The sequence below is a fragment of the Dendrobates tinctorius genome, unplaced genomic scaffold (assembly GCF_039654945.1).
Source record: "Dendrobates tinctorius isolate UK_male_01 unplaced genomic scaffold, ASM3965494v1 ptg000186l, whole genome shotgun sequence".
Classification (NCBI taxonomy): domain Eukaryota; kingdom Metazoa; phylum Chordata; class Amphibia; order Anura; family Dendrobatidae; genus Dendrobates; species Dendrobates tinctorius.
The window spans coordinates 817,263-836,099 of NW_027361853.1; the positions used below are offsets into that span (position 1 = coordinate 817,263).

Here is an 18,837-nt window from a genome sequence, read left to right on the forward strand (position 1 = left end):
GAGGAATACATTGCTACTATATAAAAATAAACTATATATTGATATATAGGGAATAAAGATGCTTACCTTTCTGTATAAATTCTGTCATTCTGTCCTTGAAGGGCTGGAGATGATCCTCTGGGGAATCGCTCATCACTGCATTGGATTGCTTCTCAGATACTGTAATAAGAAAAATCATAAAAAAAACAAAATGAAGATTGAAAAGCAAAATTAGTTCTGGGTCGAGGGGTAGGTTCCCCATGTGCCTCTACTGATATCATTAGAAAGAAGGTATACAGGAACCTCAAACTTCACCCTTTGCATTGCTAAGGCCGGAGTCACACTGGCGAGGAATACGGGTGCGTGAGAGGCGCAAAAAGCACGCATTAGACACGGACCAATGATTCTCTATGGGGTCACTCACACCAGGCGTATATTTCTCCTCAGTATCCTACGCTCCGTGCCACTAGCAGCATGCTGCGATTGTCAGCGTACTACGGCCGTAGTACGCCAATGCAAGTCTATGGGTGCGCAAAAAATACGGATTACACACGGACCACACGTGTGACCTGCGAGAAATACGCACCCGGTGTCTTTTAGCAAAGCCGGCAATTCAGTGCACGATACAGTAAACTCACACTGACAGTTTTAATAAAGAAATGAAAGAATAGATTTAGACACATAGAATACATACATATATATATATATATATATATATATATATATATATATATATATATATATATGCATTCTATGTGTCTATATCTATTCTTTCATTTCTTTATTAAAACTGTCATAGGGCTCCATTATATGTCCATTTTGCAAGCCTGCGAGAAAATCTCACCATACGGATGCCATACGGATTACATACGGATGCTGACATGCGCAAAATACGCGACCACACCTTGATTACGGATGACATACGGAGCACTGTTTAGGGGTCTGTCATCCGTATTACGCATGTAAAATACTGACCGTATTTTACGCAGGTTAGTGTGGCTCCAGCCTAAGGGTAAAATCCTCACCAATATCTGCAGCATAAATTGGCAAACCTGAAAACAAAAATCAACTTTTTTTTGCAGCAAACTTATTAAGTGTGCCAGTGAGTGGTCTCTCTTTTCTTTGAATCACACAAAAGTAGATGCTGGCTTCCGAAATCAACTTCTTATTGAGAATTATTTAGATATACAGATGTAGATAATTAAAGAGGTTGACAGCTACTTTTTTTATTGATGGGCTGATTCATTGACTATAGAAATGATAAGTGTTCTGGCAGCATCCAAGAAATTCCAGCCAGCGCCAGTAATAGCTAATCAGTGGGGGCTCCGGGTGTCACTAAGATAGTCCATCAATAACTGATTGGAGGGAGCACAGAAAGGGATTTTAGAGATCCTCCAAAAATTCAATACTAGCAAAAAGGCAGAGATGCTTACCTGCCCAGGCCTCCAAACAAATGCAGAAATACCAATGAGGCAACCGCTCACAACCTACCAATCCAAAGAACGGGAACATACCCTAAAGATCCTTCAGGATGGCAAAAAGCAAAACAGTGCCACAAATGTTTATAGGTGTTGTCTGGATTTGCAGCTTAGCTCCATTAGAAACTATAGTTAAGAGCTACAATACCACCCTTATCTTGGAGGCAGGATATATAGAAAAGGAGAAAGAGAAACAGCGCTTCATAAGGAATCCCTGTGGATCCCAAAATATACTTACACAAAAATTGGTGTTCCCTGTGGTTGGATCTGCTCACTTCTAGATGGTGTATTATGAATACAACCCCTCTGTATGCTTTTGTAAGAAAAACCACTATAGCCACCACTTCCTGAACTTGTAGAATTCTGGTAATGATAGTTTGTGGATGATAAACTTGTTGATTGACACAATGGTAGAATAGAATTACTGCGCCGAAAAAGAGCTCATTTTCCACCAACTATCCTTAGATGTGCACATCGTGTAGACAGGCAAGCCATGGAAAATAGCTAGATTTTTCTTATACCGAACATCCCCTTTGATTGTGTAAATCTGAAGAAGTCCTTCCACATACGTAGGTTACATTTAGTAATTTGGTAGCTCTGTGCAGAGACAATTAGAAAAGACTGACTGAAAAAGAAAGGATTGTGGGAGAAATTTAGCTATGAAGACAATGTAACTAACTGAAGAAAATACGGTATCTCCTTTTTGTTTTTTCATAAAATTAGTCCTAAAGACTAATCTAGGGATCTTTAAAATCATTCCACAGCCAAAATCAAAGACTTCAAATAATGACCTGGTTCAAACCTAATCACTACTGATGTCAGGCATCAGGCAAAGAAAAAAAAAAAAAAAAAAGACTTGTGACAATGTATTTTTTTATAAATTCTATCCGGTTTTACAAGCGATCGTCAAGTTAAATGCTTTTATTTGCATTTTTTGTTGCCAAAATCTCTGCTCGGGACATTCTTTCACTTCTAAAATTAAGTCATGCATGATCTCATATTCACATGCTCCGTTTGATCTAATTTCCAATAGGACCATATTATGTTCACTAATTAACTTAGCTTAATTTATTTGGAAATTTGATAAGAACCAAAATAAAATCAAGCAGGCAAATGATTGTTCTTCTTGGTGAACAACAGCTGTTGCAAGTTCTTTTAAAATGTGATTTCCAGGTTTAGAAGAAAAGTCTGCCGTCAATCTATGTAATCACAATTCCCCTGTATTTTCACTGTAGGAGTTAATGGTCTTGTGACCTCATGTACGAGATTTGCATACTTGCGAGCACATTCAGTCTTTCCTCTGCTTCTAACGTAGAACATTGAGAGTAGTGGAGGAAAGTCTAGTCAGCACATAACCACACCTATGCAAATCACTCATATATGGTCACGTGATCTTGGGCAACTATCACATTCACAATAGTGGATGCTTTTTGGGATTTCTCTCTGCACTCTGGTAGAATTATTGACCCACCTATGTGTTGTGATATACTACTATAGATTTTCCACACTCACCGACCGATAAGGATGGTGTTGCGGTTTTGCGAGACTTAAAGGGAATCTGTCACTGGAAATTTGCGGGCTATGTAAATGTCCTGTGTCCGGTCCGATGGGCGGTGTTTCTTCTTTTCTCCACCCCATCCGTGGCCGCCGTCTGCGATATTTTCTGGAATTAGAGCAGTTCTCCATATTTCGCCCGTGCGCAAAGCAATCTTGCCTCGCGCACGCTCAGTATGCTTTGCCCAACTGCGGGCAAAGCCGAAAATCATTACTGCGCATGCGCCGGTACACTATGTCCTGGAAGTATTTCGCTGTGTTTCGGGACACAGTGCAAAATGAGGGTTCAGTCGCCACAGAGGTACTGCACCTCCTCCTTAGGTGTGGTGCCCCACCATTCAGGTAAGGTGGAGACACCTGACCACACTCCAAACACCTGCACCCCACACCACAAAGTAATGTAGCAAAGCACCTTCGGCGGCTCCCTGCTTGGAGTGTAGCATAGCACCCCCTTTCGGCGGCTCCCTGCTTGGAACACGAAATGTGCTGGGAGGTGGATGGAGTTTTAGTTCGCACAAAAGAGCGGGAAGAGTTGAGTCAGTCAGTCTTTCATTCAGTCAATGAGTGAGGATGTAGAAGGACAGAGTGTGAGAGAGAGAAGATCCCCAGGAGAGGGTTGGAAGAAGGAAGTGCTGCAGCAGGCCACAGTGATCTGGGTCTGCTGGCACAGGAAAGAGACACAGAAAGGAAGCTTGATTCTCCATTGGGCAGAAGGATTAGCACGGAACGTGAGGAGAATAAGAGAACAAGGACCAGGGTTAGAGGAGATCTCTTTTCAAGTTCTAAGCACAAGGCTAGGGTCCGGTCCCCGAGGTTGTACGGATACTAATGGTCCTGCAGCAGACACCGGAGGAATAGAAGTAGTGACCACTTTATGCCCACACAAGACTTGGGGGCACAACAGCAATATATTAGTGAGCCGGGACTTCGTAGCAAGGAGTCCCCGAAACAGGCTACAGCTGTCTGCCGTACAAGTAGAGTTCATAGGAACATCTGACAGGAGGAACTCCAGTGTAACTCAGTACTAGGAGTACTTCATTCAAAGGCGCTATAAGAGGAGACATTCAGAAAAGGCACATATGTTGGCGGAATGTTGGAAAGGAGTACTTCATCTTGCCTGGAAGTTGGCTGAACTCCTGACCCGGAGGACACGACACGGATGCGGGCACCTGTACCTGCAACAGACTGTGAGAGTAAAGCTTTGGAACTACATGCCCTGGTGTCCTCCACTTATTCCTGCGCCAGCCTGCCCAGCACTGCTACATCCCTTGCGCTTGACACTATGTTAGCTACGTGTCACTTCACCTACACTGCCCTGGGACTACAGCCCTGCCTGTGGAAGGCTATAACATCACTGCTGCACTACACCATCGGTCCCAGAGGATCTGTCTGCAGCGTCAGCTTACATCTCTTGCCGAACACCACAGGTGGCGTCACAAATCACTTATAGACTTTCACCACCATAAGCACACTGAAACATAACCCCTTTTGTAATGTAGCCCCAGGGCCACGGACCGGGTCACTGCTGCCGTGACAACCCCCGTTGAGAAGATCAACCAGCCCGGTACCGAGTACCCCACGGCCCTGGCGAGTGAGGGGCGCTCCATAAGTACACAGTGCCACATAATATGATGACTGCAATATATTAAGATGACAATTTTCTAAATGAGAATGCTTATCTAATGCGGACTAGGTATACAACAGATAGTGGGGAGATGGTCCCAAATGTAGTAAACCATCACAGGCCTATATTACACAATGTATTATTGACCCCACTCCAATTCTTCATTTTTGTGTTGCACAGCCTAGAAATGACAAATATCGTAGAAGACAAAGTCTCTCATTTATAACCTCCATAACATAGCCATGAGGGTTACAGCTACAAAAAGTGTCTATCTTTAGAGGTCTCAGCACATGTGTACAATAAAGAATCATGATGTTATCCTTGGTTTTGTCTACGGGGGCGCTGCCTTATTCCACACAGATTAAAGAGGATTGCTGGTGGTTTCAGCAGTGGAACAACTTGTGACCAGCTCATATTTGGGTTACCCTTGAAAAAAAAAAAAAGAATTGTAAAAAGCTAAGCACTTCTTTAAATACTGAAAACTGTATTTAGTGTAGACAATTAGATTAAAAAAAAAAAGCTGAAGTCGAAAATGATATTTCATGTGCAAGTATAATTTTTCATCCTTTTCTTTCTATTTCAGTCCTCCGTGGAAATCATTTTGAGATTATTACATTGAAGTGACCCATACTAATCAGTGGCAGTAATCAAGAGTGCAAGATGCTAATTGACAGTGGCGACCACTAACATTTGCTGGGTGGAGCACTGGAACGCAGACTGGTGTCATGTTAGGGAAACCTTTAAGAGAAAAGGTCAGGAAACTTAAGAGGATAAGAACACAAAGGGGTCCAGGTTATGCAAACAAACCTCCAAGTTATGCAAGATCAAGTAATCCTTGAAATGTCCTCTTATGAGTGGTTAAAGCATCAGTAGCTCCTTAGTCTACACACACAAGTTCATAAGGACTAATGTTACATTCTATACCTTAGACAAACAGACAATTGTGGGTAGCATTACTAGAGCTGTAACAAATGTGAAATCAAATGGTAAAAAAAAAGACAAAAAAACATTGTGCTCAATATTCAGGTAACTGTTTTAAACCCGGCATAATAAAATATTAATTCTGACCACAATTAGAAGTTATATCAAAGGAATAATAGTACAGTCTGGATGATACAAAATATTGGGGAAAACAAAAGCCAATGTAAAACCTATGAATACATACCATGCAAATGAAAAATTGTGATTTTAACTATGAAGTGAAAGGTGCAACCCAACAGATTACATATAGCACTGTGGATTTCTTTGGCTGTAGTTAAAAGATTTCTCCACTACTTGGACAACCCCTTCTGCCGTTCCAGCAGTATTAGAACTTGCAGTTCTGGAGCTATCATGCAGTTGTTATGACATCAGATCCAATTGGTGCTGGCATCTATGTCTCCGCCTTTGGATAAATCAAACATGAAGAGGAACTGCGGGCTGAAGCTATTCCCTTACTTCCTCTTCATATTCAATTCATGAGGAGGCAGGGACAGGGATGCCAGCACTGACTGGTAAGGGTTTGGGTAAGAATACAAGGACAGAACAATGGAAAGGACACCATTGTAGGCATTTACTACAGGCCGCCTGTGCAAGCCGAAGATATAGATGAACTCTTTATGCATCAGATGGCCAAGTTCTCCAAAAAATATGACATAGTTGTCATGGGAGATTTCAACTATCCAGACATTTGTTGGGAATCTCTCTCAGGCAAAACTAACAGGTCAAGGAAATTCTTATCCTCTCTTGCTGACAACTTTATCTTCCAAAAGGTAAGGGAGAAAACAAGGGGAACTGCTACCTTGGATCTAATCCTTATAAACAGGGAGGAAATGGTTGAGGAGGTAAAAGTGGCTGGGACCCTAGGAGGTAGCGACCATGCTATTTTAGAATTTTGGATTACTAGAGGTGGAAGACCTGTGAAGACTCAGACGTCAAGGTTAGATTTCAGAAAGGCAGATTTTAAGGGATTCAGAAAGAGAATTGGAGGGATCCAATGGCTGGATATCCTTAAAGACAAAAATGTCCAGGAAGGATGGGAAATCTTGAAAAATGAAATTCTCAAAGCACAGTTGTTAACAATTCCGAAAAGAGGGAAGAATAGGAAGCATTTAAGGAAACCAGGATGGATGAACACAGAACTTAAGCACATGCTAAAAAGGAAGAAAAAAATGTTTATAAAATGGAAAGAGGGAGGCATATCTAAAGAAGAATATAATGCTGTCTGCAGAACCTGCAGGGCACAAATCAGATTAGCTAAAGCTGAAAATGAACTGAGGCTTGCAAGAGATGTCAAAAGCAATAATAAAGGATTTTGGGGATATGTCAAAAGTAAAAGAAAAGTCAAACATGCTATAGGATTTTTACAGGATGAAAATGATGAAATGGTAAGACAGGATGTTGAGAAGGCTGAACTTTTAAATTCCTATTTTGCATCTGTTTTCTCTCAGAAAGGAAATGCAACATCAACTGTTATTCACTGTCCTATTAAGGGAATAGAAGAATCCAGGATATCTATAAACAGAAAGATAGTGAGGAAACACTTAGCTAACCTAAATGAATTCAAGTCTCCAGGTCCAGATGAATTACACCCCAGAGTACTGAAGGAGATAGCAGAAGAAATTTTTGAACCCCTCTCCATAATCTTTGAAAATTCTTGGAGAACAGGAGAAGTGCCAGAAGACTGGAGAAGAGCAAATGTTGTTCCTATCTTCAAAAAGGGGAAGAATGTGGACCCAGGCAACTATAGGCCGGTGAGTCTGACTTCTATACCAGGAAAGATCTTTGAACAAATTATTAAACAACATGTATGTCAATACCTGGATAAGAATGAAGTGATTAAACAGAGTCAGCATGGGTTTCTAACTAATAAGTCATGTCAGACTAACTTAATTTCCTTCTATGACGGTATCACTGATTGGGTGGATCAAGGAAATGCTGTAGATATAGTATATCTTGACTTCAGCAAAGCATTTGACAAAGTCTCTCATACAATCCTTATTGAAAAAATGACTAAGTATGGAATGGACAAGGCAACTGTTAGGTGGATTCATAACTGGCTTAGTGATCGGACCCAAAGAGTGGTCGTAAATGGCTGCACATCCAGTTGGAAGAATGTCTCAAGTGGGGTACCACAGGGCTCTGTCCTGGGCCCTGTATTGTTCAACATCTTTATCAACGATTTAGATGAAGGAATTGAGGGTAAACTGATTAAATTTGCTGATGACACAAAGCTAGGAGGGATAGCTAATACTAGAGAAGAGAGAGAGAGGATTCAAAAAGATTTAAATAAACTGGAGAAGTGGGCAGCAACTAACAGAATGGTTTTTAACAGGGAGAAATGCAAAGTACTACATCTGGGCAATAAAAATGAAAAAAGCATATATAGAATGGGAGGAATAGGGCTAAGTGACAGCACATGTGAAAAAGACTTGGGTATACTAATAGATCACAGACTGAATATGAGTCAACAGTGTGATGCAGCAGCAAAAAAGGCAAATGCAATTCTAGGATGTATTAACAGAAGCATACAGTCTAGATCACGTGAAGTCATTATTTCCCTCTACTCCTCTTTGGTCAGACCTCATCTGGAATATTGTGTCCAGTTTTGGGCACCACATTTTAAAAAAGACATCAACAAACTGGAGCAAGTTCAGAAAAGAGCGACCAGAATGGTGACCGGTCTGCAAACCCTGTCTTATGAGGAAAGGTTGCAGGATTTGGGAATGTTTAGTTTGCAAAAGAGAAGACTGAGAGGAGACTTAATAGCTGTCTACAAATATCTAAAGGGCTGTCACATTGTAGAAGGATCAACTTTATTCTCATTTGCACAAGGAAAGACTAGAAGCAATGGGATGAAACTGAATGGGAAGAGACACAGATTAGATATTAGAAAAAACTTTTTGACAGTTAGAGTGATCAATGAGTGGAACAGGCTGCCACGAGAAGTGGTGAGTTCTCCTTCAATGGAAGTCTTCAAACAGAGGCTGGACAGACATCTGACTGGGATGATTTAGCGAATCCTGCTTTGAGCAGGGGGTTGGACCAGATGGCCCAGGAGGTCCCTTCCAACTCTACGATTCTATGATTCTATGATTCTATGATTCTATGATTCTATGATTCTATGACTGGGCGCCGGGCTCATGTATCCCAACAACAGCACAGGAGTCTCGGGGAGAGCGAGCGCCCACACTAAGGGAAAGACACCGGCACGGGAGGGGAGTATAAGCTTTTTATTTTATCGGGGCCAAGAGTGGAGTATGAGAAGTTGTCCAACTAGTGGACTTCTTTAAAATCAAATCAGTTACTGTATAGTCTTGGGGTAAATGTTTTTAATCTTGAAGGTGGAAAATTGGATTTTGATCACAAAAATCGTAAGTTTGAGTTTTGGGCAGAGCAATGGCAATTGAAGTTTAATGTGGATAAATGCAAGGTCATGCACTTGACCAGAAGAAACAAAATGTATAATTATGTACAAAATGGTAAAACACTGAGTAAAACGGTCACTGAAAAAGACTTGGGTGTATGGGTGCACAGCAAACGCATCTTAGTGACCAGTGTCTGGCAGCTGCTGCCAAGGCTAATGAAATAATGGAAAGCATTTTAAGAGGCATAGTCTCAGATGCTCATGACGAGAACATAGCTTTGCCTCTATACAAGTCACTAGTGAGGCTTACAATACTGTGTACAATTTTTGTCTCTGGTGTATAATAAGGAGATGGTTGCTCTTCTCTGCACCTGCTCTAGCTCAACTAAGGTTAATAATGGAATGGGTGGACTGAAATGCCCAGACAGGTTATCAAATTTAAGGTTATTCAGTTTGGAAAAAATGAATGCTTCAAGATGATCTTATTACAATGTACAAAAATTATGAGGGTACAGTACAGAGATCTTTGTAATGATCTTTATACACATAGGCCTGAAATGGTGACAATGTGGCATCGTCTACATCAAAAGGAAAGAAGGTTTAATCATAAATCACAGGTGATTATTTATTGTAAGAACAATGAGACTATGGATTCTTTACTGTAAGAGCAGTGAAACATGGAACTCACTGACACATGAAGTTGTAATGGCCGATTCACTACAAAAGTTCAAGGAGGACCTGGATGCCTTTCTGAAAAAATATATTACGGGTTATGGGCAATAGATTCTGTGATGTGACGTTGAGCCAGGGAACTAGTCTGATTGACTGATTTAGAGTCAGGAAGGTATTTTTTTACCCTAATATAGGGCAACTAGCATTTGCATCATGGTTTTTTTTGCCTTCCTCAGGCAACAAATTAGATCATAGCTTGAACACTAGGCAGCAAGGTGGCTCAGGGGTTAGTAGTACAGCCTTGCAACACTGGGGTCCTCGCTTCAAATCCCACCAAGGACAACATCTTGAAGGAGTTTGCGTGTTTGTGTTTCCCATGGGTTCTCGTATTTCCTCCTACACTCCAAAGACATACTGATAGGGAATCTAGATTGTGAGTCCCAGTGAGGACAGTGATAAGGTCCATTACATATGTGATCAGGCTGCAGCGCGGGCGCCTGCCGAAGAGTTTTTTTCCCCCAAGATATATATAAAATTCATTATGTAATACAATTGATAAGAAAAATAAAATCAGAAATCTAGCAAAAAAAGCTGATATCCACTGTTTGAATATCTATAAGGCATATCACTGATTAACTACGGTAATTCAAAACTAATTCCCCGAATCTCTGGTTCATGTTGTAGTTTCTCGTTTTCTGATATTTTCGATGACAAGAACACGATGCTTGAATAATGGAGCCCCGACAAATACCTGACTTGCCTCATAAGTCAATAAAGGTTGATCTAGAATAGATTTATTAGCATCTGCTTGAAAGCGGGATTTGGCACAGACATTGTGATACAAGGTGCTGCATCACCAACAGTGAGCAAGTCAGTCCAAATGAGCTGTTTGTTTTAAATGCTGGATAATACGTGAATTTTAGATCCCTTAAGGTGATGTCAAAGATTAGAGAAAAAAAAAAAGCATCACTCAAAATAATGAGCGCCGCATGTGATCAGTGCATTGTACATGTGTACAAAAAATAAAAATACTGAAAATCATTTGTGCACTAAAACAAAACAACTAAAAAACAGTCTGTGTGGTTCAAAATGACTGATGCCCAAAACACACAAAATCTAAAGAAGAATATTGCATGTTTATTAATAAAGTAACTGGATGAGCATAACACAAGGAACTTGGTCACTTGCCCAAAACAAGCCAATGTGGCTTTAAGGAACAATTTGAATACAGGTGTTCTCCACAAAGGGGCAGATACACAATTGGTGAAACCTGTGCAGTCACACAAGAGCCCAAGAGGTAAGGGGCCACTTCTACTCCCAAAGCAGGCGGCTTTATGTTTTATGATCCTGATCTGTAAACTGCTCTGGAATATAGAAAAAAAAAAAAATAATAATAGCTATTAGACTTCAAAGGGCCCATATATTGTTCTTGCACTTCTGGCTGTGTCTGCAAATGTTTCTACAAGGTCACGAGATTGGGGATCTCAAAGGATAAATGCAAATGAAGGCAAAATAATTTTATCTACAGAATTCCATTTTAAGGGGATGGAAGGATAGGTGATAAAGGGATGATTGCTGGGCTGAACAGCTGGGACCCCTCCACCATGAGAACAGGAACCCCGAGGTGTAAATTTACCTGCAGAATTGCATCTCGAGGTACACAGCATACTAAGCCAGCGCAACACCGATTCCTACACTGTGAGCTGGCTGTTCTCAGGTACAGGAGCTGCAAATAGCTGATATGTCGGGTGTCTGACACCAGCAAAGTTATAGTCAAGCAAGGGAACTGATCACTTCTGCTAATTTTCTACATGAACCAAAAGAAGGGTTTTTTTTTGTCTTTGTCTGCTTAAGGAAAACATTAACAAAGATCCTTATAAAACATGAACAACAAACAATAAGACTTCTGCAAATTAAAAGTTTTCTTTCAATAATATATTACAAAAAAAAAAATCTTAAAGTTAAGAAACCCAATCTTCATGGTGCTGCTACGGCAGCCTTTGATCTTCCAGCCTCAAACATACCCGTCAAAGCGTAAGCAAAGCTTATAAACTGTTTATTTTATGTCCCAGCTTTAAAACTCTCTCCCCTCTCTAATCTTAGCGCTGTGCGTTTCTTCCTCAATCCCTTTTTACCAATTGAAAATTCTTTTCTTGGAGCTGTTAAGTTGTTGTTACACAAGCGCGGGGAGAAGTATTTCTCTTATTAAACAAGAAAGCTCTGTGGAGTTAAACACATGGCCTTACAGATGACAGAGAGGAATTCTTGCATGCTCCAAGTCCATTTCCCACAGATTTGATGTACACGGGTACTGAACCTCCCACCCCCAAGTTCATTTTTATTATTGTTATACACATCATATATTAACAAAGTATTCATATTGTTTACATTAATGTTATCATTTCATATTGCCGAGAAATTAGATTTCCATTATTATCATCCCCATTTGAACAACATTTGTTTTTTCTTGTCGTTAGATCCCAGACTGAACATTCATCTGCTGATCTGCTTCCCAGTAAGGACTGATTTTTGGTTCTAAAATGATAAATAATGAAATTCACTAAAATAAATATTTACACGGACTATAAATTTGTGACACTGAAATTTTAAGTTGACAAATTTTAGTAAAATAATTTAGATGGTGCCTGAAACTTAAAGTAGTTGTTCCAGCTGGACAACTTGTCTACATTAGGCATCCCTGACATTACAATGATTTTATTGCTTTGAGTCCATCAGTTGAAAACCTTGATTATCAGCTGGGAATGTTGTGGAAGGCACAATATGTTGGTGGCCAGGGAAAGAGAAATGTGGTGTTACATGGCAGCCATTCAAATGAATGGGCAACAATGTAATACAGGGTCGCTTGAATGCACAAAAGGGAAGTCACTATTTGCAGTGGGTGTTTCATTAGGAAAACCCACTTGAATATAAATATGTCTTCGTAAATTGCAAATGAATACCTTTAAAGAGGACTTTGACAGCTGATAAGTAATTATTGTATTGGCTGGGAATCGAATCTGGGTCAACTGCTTGGGAAGCAGCTATGCTCCCCACTATACCACCAACACATGAACCCACTTGCCCAATTTGGGCAGGGGCAGCTCCTAGACAGCGCGTGACTTCATCCATGTATGTTTGAGTCTGAAACTTGCCACATTTCAGAGATGGTGGACCAATCAGAAAGCCCAGTCCCTGGCATCTTCTCCCCACCCATTCCCCTTTAGTGACAGGTCTCTCCCTGCGTGCATGTGTAGGAAGAGACCCGAGTGTCATTAGCAGCAGGTGGGAAGAAGCAGACAGGTACTGGCGTTTCTGACTAGTAACCTGGCTTCTTTTAAAAGGGAAATCGACAGGTCCCCTTCATGCCATCCAACTCACCATTATTTGTACATTCCTTTATATACACCTTGCCAAATAAGTCCCTTTATAGTCTTTGACACAAACTGATGCTTGAATTTTTTTTTAATATGAAAATTTCCTTTTGACTAGTCGATGGAACGTTTTCTTCCCCAGACAATTCGTCCTACTCAGCATGTTATCATGCCCTGGTGTCATCGCCTGCTCTCTGAAAATCTCACTTATGTGCGCAACTTTCTTGCCTACATATCACCTCTAAAGCTGGTGTACGCTTCCTGGTTTCAAAGGTGCACTGTGCATGTCCGGAACTGAAGAAGCTCTGTTCCGGGGGCTGATCGTCAGTCTTCTTCAATTCCGGACATGAGGAGTGGGGTGGTGGGCAGGTGGGACCTGTAAGTTTCCCTTTAAAGTATGTTTTACTCTGAAACAAAACAGCATTTCAGAGTTATTATTTATTATTATAGCGCCATTTATTCCATGGCGCTTTACATGTGGAAAGGGGTGTACATAATAAAAATGAGTAAAGTAATCTTAAACAATACAAGTCATGACTGGTATAGAAGGAGAGAGGACCATGCCAGTGTGGGCTCACAATCTACAAGAGTTAAATATTCCTGGCTGAAATCATAGAGCCAATGTCTGATACATGTTGCCAGTGGATAGGGCAGCATTTGTCAGGTTCCCTTCAACGTAATAAACTCTCATGCCTTTCCTTAGGCTTGACATTCAGTAACTCACTAAATACTGTCTTGAGCCGCCACTCTTTATCATATCTGCAAAATACATAGGTAATTTTATACCTTGAATGCTTCAAAGAAAGAAAGACAATTACTTTACCTTCTAGCTCTTTTCTCAGCTTTCTTAAGTCTTTTTCCAGATCCTCAAACTTCACTTGTGCCGCCAGCATGAAATCTTGTGGTTCAGGCATCGGGAAGACACTTTTATCGGTCCCACCATCCTACAGAAAAGATATCAGAGTACAGTTTTTATGTTGTTAAACTATTTATTTTAAAAGGTGTATAAAATTTTTTTTTTTTAAAATCAGGGCCATAAACAAGAACATAAAGAGAGTAAACATCACAATAAGGAATTCAAACAACACTCTTACCTTGTCAAAGTGGCGAAGATAATACCGGACCACGTAATCAACCAGATTGACTCCATTATCCTGACAACAGAGGAAATTTAGTCATCTTATGATATAATGTAAGATGAAACAGAGGTAAATAACATGACATTTCATGTCCGCTTCTGTTGAGAAATGTAGAGAGGCGGAGGGCTAGCACTCGACTCTTGTGGATGTGACAGTGCTAGTGAATGGAGCCAATGGTCCCATAAATAGTAGAGTATATAATCACTGCACTCGTACAACTTGAAGAATTTTGCTTCAAGTGAATAATTTATTACAGGTGAAGTGACACGCAAGTTTAACGTTTCGGCCAGTTAATGGCCTTGATTAGAGTTGAGTGACTTTGGTCGGATCGGGTTTCATGAAACAAAATTTGAGTCGGATGAAACTGGTCCGACTAGGGCAAAAAAAAGTCGGAGTTTCGTTCGAAACCTGACCCCAATGCAAGTCAATGGGAAATAAAAGTCGGCATTGAGCGGATGACATTTATCCACTCAATGCTGACTTTTATTTCCCATTGACTTGCATTGGGGTCGGGTTTCGGATGAAACTCCGACTTTTTTTGCCCTAGTCGGACCAGTTTCATCCGACTCAAATTTGTTTCATGAAACCCGATCCAACCAAAGTCGCTCAACTCTAGCCTTGATCACAATTCCGTCCTTAGAAGAATCTCTCTAGAATTAGACACGTTATGTCACTGATGATGATTGGTGTAGGAGTATATAGAAAAAGTCCACAATGGGGGAAGTTATGCACAGGGGTCTGAATTGACGCCACACTGAATATACATAAGGGTAAAAAGGATGTAGATCCGTTGGTGGAATAGCTGTACATACAGACACAATTGTGTCATAGAAGCAAATGAATGGCGTTGTTTCAAGAGCCGACACTAATGGCTAATTGAGGGATGCTGGCACGTTTGTGTCTTAAGCAAAGAGCAATTCGGTAGCTACCCCGTGCTTAGATACACATGCTAGCGTCTCCCACTTAGCCATCAACGTCGGCTCCTGCAGCTGCGTCTTCCACATGCTCCATGGACACAAACATATCTGCTCTTATGGCTGTGCCACCACCGGATCAGCGCCGATTCAGCCATCTGAATTGCCCTTTGCTTAAGACCCAAACGTGCCAGCATCCCTCAACTAGCCATTAGTGTCAGCTCTTGCAACAACGCAATTCATTTGCTTCTATGACACAATTGTGTCTGTATGTACAGCTATACCACCAACGGATCTATATCCTTTTTACCCTTATGTATATTCAGTGTGGCGTCAATTCAGACCCCTGTGCATAACTTCCCCCATTGTGGACTTTTTCTATATACTCCTACACCAATCATCATCAGTGACATTACGTGTCCAATTCTAGAGAGATTCTTCTAAGGATGGAATTGTGATCAAGGCCATTAACTGGACAAAACATTAAACTTGCCTGTCGCTTCACCTGTCACTTGTAATAAATTATTCACTTGAAGCAAAATTATTCAACTTATACGAGTGGAGTGCTTATATACTCTACTGTTGAGAAATGGACAGGCCAATATGTATATACCTACTAAAATGGCATCATATTTAAAGGCCTGTCACAGTCCTCGAAAACAATAAGATTAGAGTGGTAGTGTCACAATACACATTTAAGACATATCTATAGAATATTCAATAAATGTCTGACAGAAGCAAGTTCCATTTTTGGGACCCACAATAATTTAAAAGAATGTTGGTCCGCCGATCGCACCTTCCAGCTGACGACTGACCTGCAGTGACTGACGAGATGGCCAGCCAAAGCATGCTTGCTCTCGCCATTATTTACAATGGGAGTTGTCAATAAAGCTAACTGCATTCCTACCCTCATCTATCAGACATCCTGTGGATATGCTATATTAAATGTCTCATGAGAAGCCCCTTTTAACGTTTAAACCCCTAAAGACAACTTCATATTATACAATCTAATAATTCATTTTCTAAGCAAAACCAACCAAAACCTGTAAATTTGGTGCAGTCAACATAGGTAAAGCCAGTTAAGTCAATCTATAGAAAAAAGGTGGCGGAGGGGTAAGCAGAGCCAATATTGTAAATAGGTGTGCACATCACTTTTTCTACCATAATAAAATATTAATTTGCCAATACAACAGATAAATTACACAAAATAATATCAAATACACAAAATATTGTGGAGAAAAAAATTAGAGAATTCGGAATTCTCCTAATCAGCAAAAGTGTTCAGTATGTCCTCATAGGTGTACCTATCGTCATATTGGACTGTTTATGACAACTGGGAGGGGTTACCTTCAACTTTAGATGTCCCAGTCAAGACAGTTTAGCTTAGATATTTATTATCTACCAAAAATATATGGACGCTTTTTCCATCTATGAACTTATTACAAAGGACTCTATCAGATCTTTTGGCAAGTATACAGCGTATCAGTAGACTACTGCCTAGGGGGGAAATCTACATCTCACAATTATGTCACCCAAGTCTTTACACATATTAGACAATCCACATATGGTTCTACACATTACTGGACTTCTCCTGCAGCGAAATATATGTCACACACTTATAAACAACTCGACAGATAAGGATCCACCAATCACTGATTCACATATGGGAAACACTCGATACACATTCTATAACACATACAAGGCCCATGGAACAGGATTCAATCAACTTGTCAGCTACCAGCTTGGCACAACATATCAATATCAAACATCATGAATAACATTCTTTACACTGAAACTCGGATTTTGTGCCAAAGTCTGTTGGTTATTTTATTTTTAAACATATGATCATCTCTCTTGTACATTGTTTCTTTGGAATATTCTATTATAAGAAATACAACAACAACCATGCACATAATTACAAAATCATTGCTACTTCCCTGTAGGTGCCATGAGCAGAACCTAAATAGTAAAAGTACTGCGGAATGTGTTAGCGCTATATAAATTAAAAAAATATTATTATAGACACTATTAGCAGCAGCTTTTATTCTGTGAATGGACAGCTAACAGAGTATCACAAAGTGCAGACAGGACAAACATCTTAATCTTATGTGGCACCCCTGAGGGTTCAGTCGCCACAGAGGTACTGCCTCTCATCCAGAGGTGTGGTACCCCACTCTCAGGTAAGGAGGGAGCACCACCCAGGACTCAACACCTGCACTCAACACAGACTATTGCAGCAGGGCACTCTGGACGTACCCTAAGGGAGGATGGTCTCATCCCAGGCTGGGTGCTAAAGGGTGTTGGGGGAGTGGGTGGAGAAGGTAGGAAAAGGGGAGGAACTTAAAGAGCGGGAAGGACAGTTGAGAAGGAGGAAGGAAAGTGGAGAGATGTGATGTGGGGCAGCTCCCTGTCAGAAGGAGCTGTAGAGAGGAAAACAGATTGAAGGAAGCTCCGGAAGACAGAAGGGGTCATTGGGAGACATGTAGTGAAGAGTCCACCCGTGGGGCCCGTATCCACACTGAGTGCCGTCAGGTGGAGGGATCAGGTCGCAGTGGGGTACCTGCCCCCGAGACTAGTGGAGAATCACCAAATAATAAAGATGAACAGCATCTCATCCGGGTGAAAAAACATATGAACATTTATTGTGCCATGACAAAATGCGACGTTTCGACCATCACATGGTCTTTATCATGCTTGATAAAGACCATGTGATGGTCGAAACATCGCATTTTGTCATGGCACAATAAATGTTCATATGTTTTTTCACCCGGATGAGATGCTGTTCATCTTTATTATTTAGATTTCGTGTCCAACTGGGTCTTTGGACTTTGAACGTGCCTCTCTTGGATCAAGGAGTTGCTGTCAGCCACTTTTTCTTTTACGTTAGTGGAGAATCACCAGACTCAGCTAGCAAGCCGGAGGCAGGGGCACCTCTAGGTGCTTCAGCCATAGCCACAGTTACTTCGCTGAAAAGGCAGCCACATAGGAGCAAGGGGACGCAGAGAGGACGTCACCAGACAAGGTCCGCAGCTGTAGGCTCGGGACACTGACTGAGGTGTTGGGCAGGAAGGGCGGATAGCCAGCACAGTGAGATGGCCAGGAGAGGTACATACAGAAAGGAGTCCTGGGAATGTGCTTCCCAATCTAAAGTATCTTAGAGTTTACTGGACCCCTCACCTAGAGGACATGGTGCCAAGCGGGCATCTGCTCACACCAGAACTGTGAGTAAAGCTTTGGAAATTGCACCCAGCTGTGTCCTCTAATAAGTACAGCGTCACCTGCCCTGCACCACATTCACCAACCTCACCTTTAACAGCATCATTAAAACTGCCCTGGGATACAGCTCTACCTGTGGAGAGCTCAACCATCTCTGCTGCCCTGTCACCATCCCAGAGGAACTGCATAGCAGCATCGGTCCCCTGACCGAATACCACAGGTGGTGTCACAAACACTTTATTACAAACTTTATCTCCTTGTAAATATCCCTTTAATTGGGCATCCAGGGCCACAGACCAGGTCACCGCTGCCGTGACACTTCCCCTTTAAGAACCGGCCCGGTACCAAGTACCCCACGGCCCTAGCAAGCGATCCACTTACAGGTGCCGTAATTGTAAAATCACTCACCCAATACCACTGAAGATGCTTATCTCAGCGCAAAAGCATTTTGGAAGGCTTTACTTATTTTAAAGGCTATATTGAATTTTCTTCCTAAATGCAACATTAAGTAATTTGCTAGAATAAAACATTTTCAACCCTTTTGC

General features: G+C 41.1%; 1 protein-coding gene across 2 annotated transcripts in view; it reads right to left on the bottom strand.

Moving 5' to 3' along the window:
* Positions 1 to 18,837, bottom strand: part of LOC141055532 (formin-1-like) — a 412,359-nt gene that overhangs the window by 24,050 nt on the left and 369,472 nt on the right. For both annotated transcript variants that reach the window (XM_073552151.1, XM_073552150.1), the window contains 3 exons: positions 14,118 to 14,177; positions 13,847 to 13,967; positions 67 to 159 (listed from right to left, as the gene is read on the bottom strand). In XM_073552151.1, the coding sequence (XP_073408252.1) occupies positions 67 to 159; positions 13,847 to 13,967; positions 14,118 to 14,177 (274 nt within the window). The remainder of the gene's footprint in view (positions 1 to 66; positions 160 to 13,846; positions 13,968 to 14,117; positions 14,178 to 18,837) is intronic.